At 42.2% G+C, this 18670-nt stretch overlaps 2 protein-coding genes and 2 non-coding genes across 13 annotated transcripts in view; 1 reads left to right on the forward strand and 3 right to left on the reverse strand.

Moving 5' to 3' along the window:
- rnf157 (ring finger protein 157) overlaps nt 1–10447 on the reverse strand; it is a 34257-nt gene extending 23810 nt beyond the window's left edge. For 2 of the 4 annotated variants that reach the window (XM_048245400.1, XM_048245398.1), the window contains exons 1-3: nt 9777–10446; nt 8778–8896; nt 882–970 (exon numbers count right to left, since the gene is read on the reverse strand). In XM_048245400.1, the coding sequence (XP_048101357.1) occupies nt 882–970; nt 8778–8896; nt 9777–9864 (296 nt within the window). In that variant the 5' untranslated portion in view covers nt 9865–10446. Of the gene's footprint in view, nt 1–881; nt 971–8777; nt 8897–9776 lie in introns of all 4 variants that reach the window. The other 2 variants (XM_048245402.1, XM_048245401.1) reach the window with 1 other exon arrangement.
- A 603-nt stretch (nt 10448–11050) lies between these two features.
- On the forward strand, nt 11051–16962 carry mrpl58 (mitochondrial ribosomal protein L58). 7 transcript variants are annotated; one of them, XR_007193698.1, is made up of 7 exons: nt 11051–11274; nt 11480–11510; nt 11708–11767; nt 12023–12135; nt 12483–12652; nt 16245–16377; nt 16730–16962. XR_007193698.1 is itself a non-coding variant. In XM_048245403.1 (6 exons), the coding sequence occupies exons 1-6, from the start codon at nt 11149–11151 to the stop codon at nt 16812–16814; spliced, it is 585 nt and encodes a 194-aa protein (XP_048101360.1). In that variant the 5' UTR covers nt 11051–11148; the 3' UTR covers nt 16815–16962. The 7 variants fall into 7 exon arrangements, 6 of the variants coding, with proteins under 6 accessions (XP_048101360.1, XP_048101361.1, XP_048101364.1 ...); XM_048245403.1 differs by lacking the exon at nt 16245–16377; XM_048245404.1 differs by lacking the exon at nt 16245–16377 and having other exon boundaries at nt 12053–12135.
- Nucleotides 16963–17155: 193 nt separating this feature from the next.
- trnam-cau lies at nt 17156–17227 on the reverse strand. Its single transcript has one exon. It is a non-coding gene; the product is annotated as a tRNA-Met (tRNA).
- A 216-nt stretch (nt 17228–17443) lies between these two features.
- Nucleotides 17444–17516, reverse strand: trnar-ucg. The gene has a single exon. It is a non-coding gene; the product is annotated as a tRNA-Arg (tRNA).
- Between the last annotated feature and the right edge of the window lie 1154 nt (nt 17517–18670).

The following is an 18670-nucleotide window of genomic DNA, read 5'->3' on the forward strand; positions in this document are numbered from 1 at the left end:
TATTTAAGTATTTATGCTTATTAAGTATTTTAACTAATAAATAGAATGCCAGTGTGCAACAGCTGAACCTTGCCTTGTCCGTTCTCTTTGTATTTTAAGATGAAGCAAGGGAACGTGGTTGTGCCATGCCTCAAGCTCCCCTACACTTGGAGGCTGGTAATAGTTGCAATTACATGTTTGTTGAAAAATACAAAATACAAATGTTTCAACAGCATGTGTGTGTATATGCAAATATTTCTGTGCATGTGAAGAATTTTCTACAATTTGAACTATTTTAGTATTATGGCAAAGCATACTAAAGATGAGAGTGCTTTTCATTATGCCCAACAGTGTGTAGTTGGTTAGACAAAAATCTGGTAATATGAATGAAGTGTGTGCCATGTGGTGCAAAAGTTTAATTTTGATAATGCTATATGTAGTTTTGGTTGCAGTGCTTCATTTTGCAGGATATATGGGGTATTTTATAAAAATTCATTTTATATGAATTTTGATAAAACCAGCCTAGTTTGCAAAATTGTATTTTAGCATTTGGAAAAAAACTGTAACAAAGATGGGTTACCAGTAAAAGCATTTCTGTCTCACTTCAGTCAGTATACAGAACTCTGAAGTGATGTCACTTTTAAAAATGTGACAAATGCACCAACATCGACATCTCAGATTTAAGCAACAATAGTTGAATCAACTTCTGAGTGATCTGAGGCAGAGGGTGTCTTTGCGTGTATGTGTGTGTGTGTGTGTGTGTGTGTGTGTATATGTGTGTGAGGGAAAGGTATGTAATCATCAGTCTAACCTGATGAATAGACGTGTGTGTGTGTGTGTGTGTGTGTGTGTGTGTGTGTGTGTGTGTGTGAGAGACAGAGTTATCTCTGTAGCGTTCTGACCTGACGAGGCGTAGTGTGTCCTTGCGGATGTTGATGAGGCTGCGTAGAGTCTTGACTGGTTCGTGTGGGGGAGGGGTGGCATAGGGAAACTGTTGACGACAAACACAATAACATCTCTATTACATGTCTACAGCCATAAAAAGAACAATAGCATCTCTAGAGCCATGAGCTCACCACACAGAGGTAGCAATGAGCCCTACATACATCATCCAATGACCAAGAGAGAGACACACACACACACATACAAATTCTTTCTTTGGATTACAAGATAAGCATATATCATGGCATAATCCAAGTTTGACAGAGTAGCAGCCAATATCCCAGTCCATTATACACATTAAGGGTAAAGGTGGCACCTAAGCCTCCATATGTAGAGGCTACCAATTACTGCTGATACAGAGCAATATCTTGTCAGTTTTTAGGCCTTGTTCTTATGTAGTCCACAGATCTGCAGACCTCACACACACATCTTGTGCACATGGCCTAAACTACCAAAAATGAGGGCAATGATTTTACAGGAGTAGCCAGAGTCATTGAAAACATTGTACCATGGTTGATATTTTAACAGTTTTGAAGCATAGCAGTCCATGTAAGCATCGAAAGAGCAACCAATTTCTATTATTGTAACGGCTTTGGTGTGTTCATTAATTACAACTATGTCGGGTGTATTTGGTAAGTTATTTATGGCAGTTTCCAATGTAGCGCACTGTTCGTGTGTGTGTGTGTGGGGGGGGGGATCTTTTCGTTGTGATGGATTGCAGTAAAGTTGCCATTGTTGCGGAGCTCCTTCACTGACAGTGCAACGACACGGTCGTGGTGCGGGATGTACAGTCCTTTGTAGGCAGCGCAGCCATTAAGGATGTGCGCGATCGTCTCCCTTTGCCGGCTGTGACGTTGTAGACAAAACGGCTCATGTGCGGATGGAAACCATGTTGCTAAGTTGGACTTTGTTGGTAGTACCTGAAGACGAGCTTTTATTGTGAATCTGTGGATATCATCACACACACACACACACATTTTTACAAAAAAAAAAAAAGAGAATTAGTGAATGGTTTTGCAGATTTGGTATGGGATTATGGTTTTATATGGGGTTATAGTGAAATGTTTACTGTAAAAATGATATGATATGCAAAGATTTTGTGTGTAAGCAGATGAAGAAAAACTGTAGTATACTTCACAATGTGTAGAGGAAAAAAAGCCTCAGTGCACAGGTCTGGTCTTATGTGTCATGTTTGGTCAGTATATTCTTGTCCTCTAAATTATCATCTAATCCTACTTGAACAATATTTCTGAGGGGGGGGTCAAGCTTACACTATATCCTAGGAAAATCTGTTTTGTATTGAGAACATTTGTGTGTAACTGATTTAAACATAATCAGATCATATGATGGATGTGTTTGTGATATGACAACAAAATATAGTTTTGATAAATAATTGTATAGTTTTGACTAAAGTATTTCATGTTTATGCTTATATTCTTAGCGGGTGTCCAAAACAACCTGCATTATATTTTAACCAAGGACCAAACAAAACACACCAGAGAGGTAGCTCACCCCTCCCTTCAGTATCCACAGAGAAACTTGTTTTCTTGTTTTTGTTTTGGGCACAGGCTGCCCCACTTTGTTAGGTTCTAGTTTTGGGAGCTATAGGGGCTGCCTGCAAAGACAATATTTTTTACACGGGCAGCTAGTGGATTGTTAGAGTAGTTGGCTGACTGCACCTTTGATATACTGGACTAGTTTTACAGTCTATCACATTAACATTAGCCAGTAGACCGACAACGTGTGGGTTCGATAAATTGCTTTGGACAAGAGCTTCAGCCAAATGAATTCAGTTAATAAGTAAAAACGTTACTCTACTCCTCTGACAGATGCATCCTGGCAGCTAACTCGGAAACCGATCTGGCCCTGAATTGGAAACCAATCTGGCCCTGAATCGGCACTGGTGTGGCCCTGAATTGGCGCTGATGTAGCCCTAGTCTGGCCCTGAATTGGCCTTTATCTTACTCCGAGTCTGTATTTATGTGTATCTTACAAACATGCCTCTCCTGTCCACGCACACTATTTAGCTTACAGCTTCAGTCTGACACTCAAGAGCATAAAGACGTGTGTGTGTGTGTGTGTGTGTGTGTGTGAGGGGGGGTTTGGGCACATGGGTGTCTGTGTGTGAGGGCGTCTGTGTCTGTGTTTGAGGTTGAGTGTGTGTGTGTGTGTGTGTATGTGTGTGGCTGAGTGTATATCTGAGTGTGTGTAGGTCACTGCTGATGGCTGTAGAGTGACACTGACTGACACAGGAGGCGGTGGTCCTGCTGATGCCTCTTGACATCTGCTGAATGAGGCAGTGACCTCTGCATTTCTGCAACTCACTTTCTCATCTGTCCAGAAAGTGTGTGTGTGTGTGTGTGTGTGTGTGTGTGTGTGATGTCTAACCGAAGTGGTGATGTGAGGTAGCTCAGACGCTCTGGAAAAAAACCCGGCACAGGCTGTGCCACGTGCACACATACACACACACACACACACACACACGCGCACACACACACTGAGTGCTTTCTGGCTGCGCTGCCTGAATGCATCTCTGTGTTGCAGCAGTAAGCTGCCTCTCTAATCCCAGCCCCACTCAACTGTCTCATCCCCTCCATCACACACACAAACACACACACACTTAAATGCAGTCACACACACAATTACCCACCACCACACACATGCACCCCCACACACACACACACACACACACACACACACACACACACACACACACACACACACACACACACACACACACAGGGTGGTAAGAGAGAATGCTCTTCCTCAGACTCCGCAGACACACATCACATGCAGAAGTGAGTGTGCAGATCCAAATCCGTCTCCTGAGGCCTCACTCACACCACAAACACAAGGCCCAGCTGGACAGCAGCTCAACCCACAACAGGCCCTGATCCGGCTGTGATCTGGCCCTGATCTGGCACAGTTAAGGTTAGGACTGAAACTGAAACACTACTGAGCTGCACAAACGACCAAATGAACCATCCTCTGGCCCCTCCCCTTGCAGGTCCACAGGAGAAAAATATGTGCTACATACAATAAGATATATGGAGCAATCAATACACAATCGGCAAAATACAACTCCAAATATATTGACATCACACACACACACACACACACACACACACAGCTTTTGCCAGGAATGTTGTTCTTTTCCCACTTCTCCCCCCTACCCTGGAGAACTCTGTGAACCCACTGCATTGGGCGTTGGAACTGGAGCCAGAATCTCTCTCCCATCTGCATAATGTCACCTTTACTGTTTGTTTGCCTTCTGTGTGAAAATGGCACAATTATGCCACGCTAAAACATACCAGTGAGTGGGCCTGCCAGCCCGCAGGCCAGTGCCTGGCACCATGCCGGCTTCTCTCCTCCACCCCCCGCCACACTCCCCCCTCTCTGCAGCCCTGGCACTGAGGGGCAGTTTGAACACAGAGCGCACAGTGTGTGTGTGTGTGTGTGTGTGTGTGTAAGTAAGAGAGAGAGAGCGAACGGGAGAGAAAGAGAGAGTGACTTAACTTACAGGTCTTTCCTTCACCTTAGTTATGGTAAAAAAAATAACATTAGCCAACATACAGAGGTAGAGGAGCCCAGAAGCAGAACTCAAACAAGCACAAACAAACCCCTAGTGCTCCCACGGTGCCAACAGAAAGCTCAACATGTTCACCACATGTGTGCTACTCAAGAAAGAACTCTCAGTTTCACGGTACGCAGTCACGCAGATGAATACACCTGGAAACGGACGCACAGATGCTGGCTTGTTATCTTCTTCTAGGGATATAAAGGCAATGTCAGAAATTGAAAGGATTAACAGGGATAGAGTAGGACAGGATAGTCTTTACTGCTAACAAGGGAAATGTGTTGTTACCATCTCCAAAAAGCCATACATACATACACACACACACACATACATACATACATACATAAATGTAACAGGCATTGCAATAAAACAGGTCTGTGTATTAGAGTAATTGGAACTCTGAGCACATCTTAGCATGTGTGAAGGCTGTAAACTTCACGTGTGTGTGTGTGTGTGTGTGTGTGTGTGTGCGTGTGCGTGTGTGTGTGTAAACTTCCACACATTTAGCTCATTTAGCTCATCATAACATTTAGTTCAAACCCATAGCTCAAACCCTGCCAAAAAGTTTGATGGCTGTAGTGCATTTTGCATCAAAGCAGTGTTTCCCGTACAATGTATTCAGCAGCGGTGCAGCGCCGCTCCTGGAATTCAAGCGCCACTGCAAAAAAGTTGCCTAATTGAAAAAAAAAAAAAACGCAAGTGAACTTAAGGAACAGCTGCCGTTCGTTCAGGTTTGATGTCAACAAATATTAGTAGGCTAACGTTGAAGGCGCAGTCAGGGATTCCACAGGAGATCACGTTGTTTGTGTTTATGTTTAAGTTTATTAGCAGATGCAATTTTGTGCAAAAAAACGTAGCCTACATTATGTTAACCAAGGAACCAGATTAAACACGCCAGCGAGGTAGCTCGCCCCTACCTTCAGTAGCCTATTCCCAGATGAATTCCACGCATTGTTTCGTTTTTGTTTGTTATACAGTCAATGCTTTCAAGCCCTGTGTTGCTAACATACCTAGGCTATGAAACTAAGGTCTAGCCTATGGTGGGTTTAATTGAATTTGAGTAATAATATACGCAACCATTTACATCTGGAGATAGTTTGTAATTCCTGTAGAGCTCACCAAAATCATAGAAATGATACAAGACACTTATCTCCTATAATCCAAGATAGATTTTCTTCGAGTCGTTAGGCTTTTGAGCATTTATTTTACCAAATGACATGGAAAACATAATTCAATTTCATCCACATATACTTATGCACAGATGCACAACAACGCTACTACTAAGTTAGCTTAAAACCGTGAGAATCAAGCAAGCCTTAAAGTGACAGGCACTCAATTCGACCTGCACAGCACTAATACAGTGTAATGACATGAAAGAGAAGTCTATAGTTTATACAGTGCTGTGCAAAAGTTAAGACACCCATGCTAAAATTGACTAAAAGGAGGAATACAATTCTTATCTTTTAGAAATTGATCTTAATGCTTAATTAAAAAAAGAGCAAAAATCAAACCTTTAAGGACATCAATTCTTTTTGAATGTATCATTAATGGTAAATAAATAAATGTTATTATATAAATAAATGTCTTAACTTATGCACAGCACTGTACATTCTAAATAGTAATAGTTTGTACAGTGGCCTGTGATTAAGCTTTATTTTTTGTAATTAATTGTAAATAATAATTTTCTGTTGTGTGTGTGTTGTGCCATTTCATTTTTGTTTTATTTCAATTTCTAATAATAATGTTAGTAATAATTACTAATAATGTAAATGAAAAAGGTGAAAGAAAAACATGAATAATCCTGTTCAAGTACTACAATAATCATGCTTTGTAAATGCTTGTGTTGATGGTTATGTCATAATTTGTAACTCAATCTGTCAATTACCTTTCGACAAAATCCACCAGAAGTCACCATTTTAGGAGTAATTTTTTCATTTTCTTTTTCTTTTTTTGGGGTGGGGGGCTTCCTACGATCAACAGCACCGCTGCTGGAAAAATTTCTAGGGGAAACACTACAAAGCTTAACTGAAGTGCTCAGGTGTGTTTGTAAAACACCATGTTAAGAGGTTTGAAAAAGTGGACATGATATTGAGACTTAAAGTATGAAAAACTATTGAGAAAAAACTGCATTAAGAATCAAACAAACATGTATTCATCAGTCAAGAGCTTTTATCCTTACAACAGAGCTGGGCCGTACCCGCTCACGGGGACATGCACTCTTTGAGCGTTTCCGATGATGACCTTGGTGTGGTGAGTACTTGGCTCTGGTCGTGTCTCTCTGGGGATAGGGAGATTTAGGAGAGGACCGTCGGGATGGCAGTTTGAGGACGCCTGACTCGGTCACACTGTCTCCTGATGGTGGGTCACTCTCCAGTGAACCACCTCATACTGGATATCAGAGACTGCAGCAGGTTTCGTCATTTACATGACTCATTACCATGGTGATTCTCTCTCTCTCTCTCTCACACACACACACACACACACACACACAACGGATTCCACACTGGCCACAAAAACACATTTTTAACTACTCACATCTTCACAGACTTAATGCTAACACACCCAATGATCACACACACACACACACACACACACACACACACACACACACACACACACACACACACACACACACACAGACACAGACACAGGCACACAGACACACACACACAGACACAGACACAGACACAGACACACACACACACTCATTCCTAACCCCAGCTCTTCTCACAGTCTCCTCGTAACACTCTCCACCAATCGCACACCTGGAGGTGTACTATCTGACAGCTTTTTCTTGCCTGAGCTCTGTCAGCTTATGGGACTTTCCTAGGGGCCAAGTTGCATGATTAGTTGAGGGCCCCCTGTCTACTGTAGATGCAGAACCTGTAGAACCGTAATGTCCAAAGTAGTGCTTGCTTAATCCCTGATAAACTCGTGTAGCACCGACATGGCCAGGCAACAGAGAACAGCTCAGTCTGCAGCACAAAGCACAGAACAGTCTGCTGCACAGAGACGAACAGCTCAGTCTGCAGCACAGAGACGAGCAGCTCAGTCTGCAGCACAGAGACGAACAGCTCAGTCTGCTGCACAGAGAGCAGCTCAGTCTGCAGCACAAAGACGAACAGCTCAGTCTGCAGCACAGAGACGAACAGCTCAGTCTGCTGCACAGAGAACTTAAAAGCTCAGTCTGCAGTAGCTCCAGATCCGATGCACCTGGGCCACATCAGGGCCAGAACAGTCTCTCAGTCTCTTCCTTCCTCTCTCTCTCTCTCTTCAACTCTCTTGTTCAAGGTTACTCCAAGAACCTGCCAGCCCTTCAAGGCTGCTTCCTTCCAGGAACACACTCACATGCCCCAGGAGACAGACTGCCCCTGCCATGGGTCTGAGCCAGGCCGGGACAGGATCTGCCCCACAGCCAGCCGTTGTGTGTGTGTGTGTGTGTGTGTGTGTGTGTGTGTAATGTATCCTGAGATGTGACATGTGAGGGACTGACTGTGTGTGTGTGTGTGTGTGTGTGTGTGTGTGTGTGTGTGTGTGTGTGTGTGTGTGTGTGTGAGAGAGAGAGAGACAGAGAGAGAGAGAGAGAGAGAAGGAGAAGGGATTCATTGGCAGAGCTCTCTGCAGCAGATTGTGGTGAATGTGCATCCAATCGTGCACACTCCCAGAATATATCACTGCATCACTACCATTTATAGACTTCTTTCAAAACATAAACCACAAAACCAAAAAAGTCTTCGATCTGCCTTAAAATATAATTGAGTGGATGACCAGAAAGAGCTTTCATGCCAACAGCCAAGAATACGCAAAAACATGATTTGGTCATGCACACGAACAAACACACGTACAGACACACACACAAAGACACAGACATAGATGTTTATTTGTTGGTGTTTGTTAGATGGAGTTCTTTGAGTTTGATATGTTCTTGAGTCTTTCTTTTCAATTAATGTATGGGCAGTGTGGACTTGGAAGTTGGTCTTCTGAACATTCTAAATACGGCAACCAACACCTGCCTACTTTAGAAGGTTATGCAGAGTATGCATCTCCATCCTACAAGTGTAGGTCTTTCAGCTGTCAGAAACAGCCAGTATGCTAGGTGACATTACACAGTGGAGCTACTCTAGTCCTGATCAAGGCCTGATCCAAGCCTGTCATGGACCCCCTGACCTGGCCCTGATGTGGCTCTTATTTGGACCTAACCCCTACCATTGTCTGACAGACACACAGCAGCCTGCACCTGCAGGAGTGGGCTACTACTAATGCTCTCCAGGTGACCTACCGCTACGGGCCGGGTTCCTAGGAAGTTGAGGTCTGTGTTCTCCCCAAAGAGATAGCCCTCGGGGTGGGTTGACTCGAACTTCTCCCCGCCCATGATGAAGTGGCTGGCGAAGTAACTTCCTGTTACAGAGGGACAGAGGCACATGCACATCAGTTATAGAGACCAACCCTGGCAGTTTGTGTGTGTGTGTGTGTGTGTCGCGTTTTACTCTGTATGCAAACCTTTGATGCTTGGCTAACCTCTACTGTACTTTATTGAAGGATTATAATTATGTCTCAATGTTTAAGGTTTCCTGGAGGGAATAACACAAGTTCATGTTCATCAAAACGACCGCATCTTATTATTTACACATTGTCTTGGGCCATTTAGCCTGAGACAAACTTAGCTGTCCACAGATCTCAGTCTATGTTGTTTGCACTTGTGTCATTAACACCTGTAGTTGGCATCTTTCCTCTCTACAGCTCTGAGGTGTGTGAGGTTGAGTAGTAGGCCTACTCATATGTCTCCTGAGTTCTGAGACACCGAATCATTCACTTCATCAGAGCTCGTAGTTTCACTTTCCGAGAGCACTGTGTGTCCTGATGGTATTGATTTGACGTGTCTTGATGGTATTACCACGCCACCCATCAATATCCGCGGGGCGCCTTTAGGCCGTCACCTCTCGCATCCAAATCAGTGCCTTCGTGCACGAGTTCTGGTACTCCAACCATAAAATAGGCCTAGGCTACAACAAACGGGAGTCATTATACCTTTATCTTCACGGTGTCGCAAGCTCACCCCAAGTAGCCCAGGACAACAGTGTCCAAGGCGTGCGTTACAGCGTTAGGGGAAATGTCTATGATATTACGAGTTAACCTTGTCAAAGAATGCTAACATATACATAGCGACGACCGATATGGTCATAAATTAAAGTAAACTGTTGGGATACACTTCGTTTGGCAAGGGCAAATGTCGACTAAAAGGAATGCTTTCTTTGTGTTTGTGGCGAGATGTACTTACCGGTCTTAGGTGGGTATCTGTATACTGAATTGGACGGTATGTCGACCTCCTCCACTCCTGCGTTCTGTCTACTTGTCAAAGCTCCCATTTCGATATAAAATTTAAATTCAACTGATTGAACATACCACAGAGAGCTCGGTTCGACCCGAATCGGCACAATTCGCTTTTGTTAGATCCTGAAAGTCTTCATGTTCAGCTTCGATGCAATATTATCCGTTATTTTTTATTTTTTTTGTATGTTCACGGGATTAGTTGCTGTTCCTAATGCCTAAGCCTCACGGGCTCCCCATCCGCTGTTTTGATTGACGAGCTCAATCCGGTGGGTTGAGGACACGATTTATCTAGCCTACTCTATACTCTCGCGCTCTAGTCGGTTTTCCTATCTCTATTTGTGCAATTGTGCCGCTTTTGTAGATTAAATAATATTAGGCTGTGTAACGGCGCACACGACATCCTCTCCGCGTCTCTACCCTCTTTCTCCCCGGTTGTAGGATGCTCGCGCTGAGCGCTGTTCTATTTCCCAGACCCGACTGTCACCGCGCGCTAATGGCTCCTCTGACGTCAGCCTTAAATCCGGACTGAGGTTTTGCGCAGTAGCTAGAGCACAACACACACCCACACACACACACACACAGACTCAGTCACATTCCCTGCTGTTGCTGCTAACGTGACCTTCCCCAAATTTTACACTTGTTCTCTGCAATGCAGAGGCGTCGCGACTGGCTAATTTATCCTAAATGTATGCATCCCGTTGGTTAGTGTGACACAGCATAGCCAACCAGCTCCAGGGTAAATAACCTGCTGCTCGGGGTTTGGCAAAGCACGGAGAAGGCCCAAGCACATCGTGCTGTTACCGGCCTGGATTTTGTACAGCATAGTCATTGCAATTTAGAGACGATTAGGCCTATAGCTATCAGATTAAAAAGTAGATCCGTCCTAATAGTCATGCCTTCTTCACTGGATATATTTTGTTATTCAGCCTGATACTGATGCATTTGCAGACTGAAAATGTGAGCTCTAATCTTAACGGTACAATGGGCTGTACTTTTCTGTAGAGGTAGGCCTATTCCAGAATGACTACCAATATCCAATCATCGATTTGTATACGAGCTTGCTTTGTCTGTCTGTCATAATTGTTAGGATAAAGAGAATTAAGAAAGTAGCAAACTCCCGAAAATAAGTATGCAGTCCACAAGAGAGGCCACTAGAGGGAGACAAATAGTATCATTTCAAATACGCATGCGTATTTATAGCCAATGAGAGCGGAGAACGGAAACAACACTGGGGTCATCCGAAATGCTGTCATACTACTACACTTTCTGAGTGTCTGAAGTGAACGTTTTCCGAATGTGGCCTTTGTATTTCGTAGATTATGTTTCTTGTACGGCAGTTTGGGCATAAAGCTTTTATTTTCAACAAATCACTTCCCTTCCAGTGTCGACTCTCACAGAGTTTTCCGTATGGGAGCAGCAGATCCTCTGACAATGACCGTGACCAGGCAAGCTAACCTACACAGTCCTATTACTAGCAGCTACCATGACCAATACCTCAGGTGTTCCTTCAGCTATACTGTGTCATAACGTTTGTAAACAACATATTTCGTAATTGTTTGTAGGCTACTGACATTAAGCACGTTTCTTGATTGACTGTATAGGTCTCTTGCTTGAGTCATGTTTGAATTCTAAAAAACTTTATTATTGCAGGATCAAAGTGGACTCGTGGATATTCCAATTGGTGTGTAGGTTATACTCAGTATTCACTTGGTTATCTGTTGGTTATCTGTAGTTCTCACTAGGTTTTCTATAGGTCTGCTTGGTTATACTGATTTGAAGAAGCATTCTACAAAACAGTAAACGTCAACCTATTCAGTTCATGCTTCTTATTTGTTATCTGTGTTGTTATCTTATCTGTGTTTGTTAATGTCATTCCAGATCGCTTGAAAATCAGCTATAGCCGAAGCAGTGGACCCGGTGGTCAACATGTAAACAAAGGTAGCCTAATGAATAATGAAATTGAATGATAGAGACGACATGCACATTAGAGAGAGAGAGAGAGAGAGAGAGAGAGTGTGTGTGTGTGTGTGTGTGTGTGTGTGTGTGTGTGTGTGTTTTTAGAGCTTCACTCTCGAGGTGACATTTCTGTATTTCTGTGTATCATTTAACTAGCTCTAGAGCTTAATTATGTGTGTGTGTGTGTGTGTGTGTGTCTGTGTGAGTTGTGTGTGTGTGTGTGTTTGTCTGTGTGAGTTGTGTATGCCTACACGTGTATGTGTGTAGTGAACTCCAAAGCAGAGGTTCGTTTCCATGTGCAAACGGCTGATTGGATTTCAGCAGAGGTGCGCACTGAGCTTCTGCAAAGGGTGAGTGAGTGGCACTGATCCTCCAGAAAGCTTTTTCAGGACAAGAATATTCATTTTATAATACATAAGTATTCAGTTATACATAACTTTTGGTGTAAAGCATGTTTGTGGTAATTTCCCTGTGATCATTCATTATGTATTCATTCATTCATTCATTCATTCACAACACAGGCGTAAAATATATAGGGGCATGATGGGGGTTTATAACCCCACCAATAGTCAAAACTGGCCAGTGCAACCGCCCCAATAATCATCATAATGAAATGGGGGGCTCAACCCCCAATGTTCAACTCAAAGTTGTGTACCTGATTCGTAGTCCTTCATTCTTACTCTCACTCCTGCCCCAGTATAAGACTCGTGTGAACAAGGCAGGGGAACTTGTGGTCACGTCAGAGGTGAGTCGCAGTCAACACAGGAACCTGGCCGATTGTGTCCAGAAGATTCGCCACATGATCTCAGAGGCCAGCTACACGCCTCCAGAGCCCTCCGAAGAGGACCTCGTTCTCAGGGCCCAACGGTAACGCCCCAGCCTAGAGCTCTCCTTCTCATGGGAGAGCATACAAACACAGTGCTGACTCTGTGTGGAAATTTTTTTTTTTAGTGAGACCCTGGGTACCTAGGGGGAGGGGAGATTATAGCACCACATACAGAGTGTAACACATAACATAAGACACGACAAGGTGACAGACAGACAACAGAGGGACAAGACAGTTGACAAGCACAAGGATGTATTATTAGCGATTGAGTAGAATGATCTGAGATTCACATTAGTTTGTCAAGGGGTGTTTGAGGGGAGAGGGAAACATGTTATGCATGAGTGTTAATAGTGTGTGCCTATGTGTATGTGTAAAGTGATAGCAGCAGGGGCAAAAGCAAAAGGGAAAAGAAAAAGACATGGACATTTTATTATGGAGCTTTTTCTCGTAAAGTACTTGATAGATAGATAGATAGATAGATAGATAGATATTAATCTTGCACCATACAGCTTATCAGATAGACCGATGACCAGGCTTGAAATTTCACCATTTTAGGGGCAAGGCCACTTGGCCTTCAGTTGGGCATATTTGGTGGGGGGCACAAAGGCCACATGTCAGGGCACCAAGGCCAAAGTTAACTATACAGTAGTAGGCTATAAAAATGTGAAACATGACATGTTAAATTGAACTGTAGTCAAGTCAAGTCATTAAATTATCCAAAAGACAAAGAAAAGACAAAGAAAGGAAAAAAAGAAAAGAAAAAAACAAAAACAAAAAGAAAGTTAATAGATAAAAAAAAAATAATAATAAAATGGAGTGTTTTAAAAGCAGAGACCTGTAGTCATGAATTAAAAGCTAAAGAAAATAAATAAGTTTTAAGTCCCTTTTTAAAAGTGAGAATTGATTGTGATGACCTTAATTCCAGAGGTAGGCTATTCTGAAGGCACAGATTCTGGGGATCGTGAGGAGACATTTACTGGAGGACCTTAAGTGATGGGTAGGATCATAAAAAGATATCATATCAGAAATATAGGGTGGGGCAAGGCCACTTAGTGACTTAAAAACAAGAAGAAGTATTTTAAAATCAATTCTTTGTTTAACTGGGAGCCAGTGAAGGGATTTAAGAATAGGGGTGATATGATTAAATTTAGATGTTCTAGTGAGTATTCTAGCAGCTGCATTTTGGACAAGTTGAAGTTTGTTTAGCATCTGTTTTGTTAGACCAGCATAGAGTGTGTTACAGTAATCTAAACGACTGGAGATAAAAGCGTGTATTAATTTTTTACAATCCTGTAAGGACAGGAGGCCACAGACTTTAGAAATATTTCTAAGGTGGTAGAAAGCTGTTTTGGTAATGTTAGATATATGTTTTTGAAAGTTAAGATCAAGAGTCAAGAGTCACTCCTACATTTTTTACATCCTCACACGGCTTTACCAAGTGGGAGGTTAGAATTGGGTGAAAGTGATGTCTCATGGCCTTAAGGCTTACAACCAGAATCTCTGTCTTGGCATCATTTAACATTAAAAAATCATCTGTAAATCATCTGTAAATCATCTGATCATCTAATATTTACAGATATCTAGGCTATATTTAACATTTATTTTTTTATATTTGGCCTGTTATGAAATCATGTGTTGAACAATTTAAACACAGCTCAGCTTCAAGAAACTTAAATAGCCTAGATGCATGCTTAGCATTTTGTGATCATTAAGGCTACTTTCACAAACTCTTAGTCAGCTGTCCTCTGATTTTAATATTTACCGATATCTGGGCGATATTTGTAACATTCATATTTACCTATATTAGGCGATATTTGTAACATTTATTTTGCATTTGGCCCATTATGAAATCACGTAGAACAATTTAAACACATTGTAAAACTTAAAGCCATATCCATGCATGTTGAAATTTGCTGCAAATTCAAAACTGGATTACTCTGGAACGTCTAACTGTACAAGGGAATGCTTTACACCTTTGAGTTCGGTAAGGTCTGCTGTTTATTCTGATATACAGTTTGTCATGTGTTGAACGAAGGGTTTGTGAAGTATTCCACCGAGATGAATGGGTAGGGAGATGGGCACAGAACCTTAAGTAGAATTCTTACTTTTCTCGCGAACTGTTCACCACAGCAATTAGCGGCTAACATCGTTTAAAAGCTGAGAAAAAGCTCTTTCATGTGATGTGATACTTGTGATGTTTGTGTGATGAGTGGGCTACTTTGCAAGTAGTTCAACTGAGAAGAATGGGTGAATTTGGACGCACTTTCTTTCTTGCTGTACACTAAATTAATTTGAGCTGTGAATGCAAAGATTATTTTGACAGGCTATAGGCTAAATAAAAATCGCTATTAGTCAGACACAAAGCAGAATATTGAAAGAAGGGGGCACCAAGGCCACCGTGGCCTGTAAACCTCTGATTTTCAAAGGGGCCTCACGGCACCATGGCCGTCGTGGCCGCCGTGAAATTCCTACCCTGCCGACAACAGACAACAACAGGACCACTACCATCCTGGACCACTACCATACCACCCATAACCCCACACAGAAACAATATACACCAAGAATCTCTAGATTATAAAATAGGAAAGTGCAGTATCATTAGTGGCACATAGTGGATGTGTGCCCTTCCACTTCCTTCTTATCTGTCTGAGTCTCCTTCTCACTGTCTGATGAAAAGGTAACATCCCAGCCCCCCGAAGGACATTTCAGATTCGAGGCCATTTGTGCCATGCTGGCCACTGTGTTCAGCACTAAATAGTATTCAACATAGAGCACTGCACTGCACCTGAGCTTTTCTTTATAGACCCTTTCAACTGTAGAAACAAGCGTTCCTAAGGCATTTCCAGTGACACAGAAAACAACATTGACCTAATGATGAAGTTGGGGGACAGACAAAAAAGTACATTTCGTAGAGCATTATGCTAAAGGCCGATTCATTTTAATTTCAAAGTATCTGCGTTGGTTTTGAACGTTTCAACCAGAAATCCTCTAGGAACAGATCGAGGCCGTCTCTGCCTAGCGGAAACAGGTCCTGACGCAGCCTATGCATGAATTTGTTTACAGGTGTACTCACACGGAACTTACATTTGTATGAAGCGTTTGTGACGTGCCGCATCAATTGACACACACCCTTGACAAGGGGGCATCGGTGTTCACTTGGCGTTGAAGGGTTTATAACTCATTACCAACAGTAATTGGTTTCGGATGGCCCTTAATATGGCAGAACCTCCATGCAACGCGCAAACGGAGTGCAAGTGGCTAGGGAGAGGGCGAAGTAACTAGTTTCAGAAAGGCCCCCAGTCCGAGGCTGCCCATCCTCATTGCCTGATAAACAGCTCAGTACACATTCTGTTTGCAATTCTAATGCAACACACTTTTTTGTTGAATTCAGCTAATTGCTACCCAGGCCCATCCACTCCTCGTTTTCATTTCACTGAGATACTAGTCTGGCTCCTCTCAATGCATTTATATTTCCCTCAGCCACCAGGATGGCAGCCAATCAGCGACGAGAAGGGATGACGTTAGTTTCTAAATCAAAAGTGCTGGGGTAAACAGTAGTAGCAATGCCTGCAAACATCAAAAAATTGCAGTTGCATACATTGTTTCCTGACTGCCGATGTGGTTTATTATCAGTTTTTAAAGGTTAGGTGATGTTCGAAGTAACGTTGGGAATCCCTGATCAATGTGATTGAAATAATTGGTCCAGCCTAAGCAAAGGCAAAGTCTACACCCATTACTAAGCTACGACAGGACACATTTACCAATTGTGAGTACCCAGATCCTTTTCACGAAGTGAATGGGTTTGGTGATGCCAGGCTATAAAAACAGTTTGGTGGAAAAAAATGTCAGCCAACATGGCAAATCACATATGAATAGTATTTTTTAAGTGATACTTTTATTGTAATGCTTGACTGACAGGAGACTTGCCGTTAATGACACATCTGTCATTGTGTTTTCGTGAAAGAGTATAATTTTATTATGTGTAGCCTACTGTATTAATGTCCAGAGGTACTAAACAAGTTTGCAGTAAATAAATTGCATAATAAATGATGGTTAAATTACACTGCAATTACATGATCGGACATGAATCACATTTAAGTGCCTCACTCTCTCTTTAGGTTGGAGAAAAGAGACCAGGAGCGCTTGAAGCAGAAGAAACTCCTGTCTGCACTGAAGAAGTCACGGCACATGGATTTCGACTGAAATATCAGGGAATATCAAAGCCTATCACTTGAAAGAAACCAGAGACTGCAGTTCTGTGAATACTCACACTTAAACCCAAGTCATATTTATTTATTTATTTATTTATTTATGTATTTGTGGGAACAAATAATAAAACACCTTTTACATACGTTTCCATGTGGAATTTCATATTGGATTCGTTTCTGTAGAAATGCCACAGGCTTGGATCAAACCAGTGACGTGTCCAGCAAAGCTGAACCAAAAATGTGCATACGGGATATATAAGCACGATAATATACCTCTTCCCATTTTGTCAGACACCAAGACACCATTGTCCCGCGCAATTCTGGACATGTTAAAACTAGCAGAGGATGGTTTCGATCCATCGACCTCTGGGTTATGGGCCCAGCACGCTTCCGCTGCGCCACTCTGCTGTAATATGATTTAATAATAAAACATTTTTGGATTATTTTGGCCGTGGATCTGCTTAACGCGAAAACATGCTAACTTGTGTTTTACTGCTTCCTGTGCTTACGTCTAAACACTAATCTAGTTAACAGTGACACATTCACTCAAAGTAGCACGATTTTCTCGGTTCTTTTCTGATCACAGTCGCAATTCTCTACTTATTTCAGGACAGAATAAAAGGTCGACCACGAAGGGACTCGAACCCTCAATCTTCTGATCCGAAGTCAGACGCCTTATCCATTAGGCCACGCGGTCGCTACGCAATACCTATAGTGACCAATAGCTTATAATCGTAACACGTTTTACGATTATTTATACGTTATATCAATGGTGTACAAAACAATGAGCTGTCAGACACATTTATATAAAGATCCTACATAGCCACATAGCCTTCGCTACATAGCAGCGAATTAACAGTTAATGGTCTAACTAGCTAGTAGCTACAACGTTAGCTCGCTAGCCTACCTTCACTTGTTTGTTACGGGTTGGTGCCTTGTGTCGATTCTGTCTGTCTTGTTGAAAACTCACACAGCACATGCAACTGGCTGCGAAGCTTATGAACATGACACAACTGCATAATGGGGGAAAAAAAACCATTACATTTACAATAACTGTCGTCGTGTAACCGTACTGATGCGAAAAAATATAAATTCCTTTGCTATTAAGTCAGTGTCAACTTAGGCTACTCTTCGAAGCATAGGTAGATTGGAGGTAAAGAACTGGCATTAATAATAGGACACAATTCAAAGAAATAATTGGATATCGTTATGTAATCGGAATATTTAATTTTAAAGATATTTTATTGTATATTTTCCATACTCAGCGAGTTTCAGTGAATGATCTCATTTCCGTTTTTACTGAAGAAACGTTAAAGATCATAAACATTTAAATAGCCGTAGCCTACATATTCCAGCAGGCAATATGAAAACTAAAAATATAACATCAATCTATCAAATATTACAACAAGCAACATTTTGTTGCCTCAGGCCAGGGTGAGGGTTCCTCTGGTTTCTAGGAGGCACACTTATAGACAAGAGTTAGTAATTTACGAAGCAAAATTAATTAATTTGGAATTAAGGTTAAAGGTAGCCTCGCGGCCCTTATTTTAAAAGTGTCAAAAGCAAAGCTTGAACTATCTTTATCCCTTTTTAAAGTTTGTCCAGCATTCTGGGGCCTCATACAAAAAAGTGATGCTGAAGAAGAGCAGAACATTTCTGGGTGTAGGCCTATAGCCAGAGACTTTCTAATGAGGAGACACAGCACTCAAAAAATACTCCATAGGGGCTATAGTTTGTCACGCCAATATGGCCGTTGTCTACACATATCCCACCCCTTCCTCGGCAAAACGTCGACATGTGAATACATTGAGCCAATCATGTGGTGTGATGTGAATACATTGAGCCAATCAT

This window comes from Alosa alosa, chromosome 6 (assembly GCF_017589495.1).
Source record: "Alosa alosa isolate M-15738 ecotype Scorff River chromosome 6, AALO_Geno_1.1, whole genome shotgun sequence".
Classification (NCBI taxonomy): domain Eukaryota; kingdom Metazoa; phylum Chordata; class Actinopteri; order Clupeiformes; family Clupeidae; genus Alosa; species Alosa alosa.

Coding starts and splice junctions, on each gene's coding strand:
- mrpl58 (XM_048245403.1), top strand. CDS start 11,149: ATGTTTCTTGTACGGCAGTTTGGGCATAAAGCTTTTATTTTCAACAAA. Junction 11,511..11,707: donor ACTCGTGGATATTCCAATTG/GTGTGTAGGTTA, acceptor ATGTCATTCCAG/ATCGCTTGAAAATCAGCTAT. Junction 11,768..12,022: donor TGGTCAACATGTAAACAAAG/GTAGCCTAATGA, acceptor TGTCTGTGTGAG/TTGTGTATGCCTACACGTGT.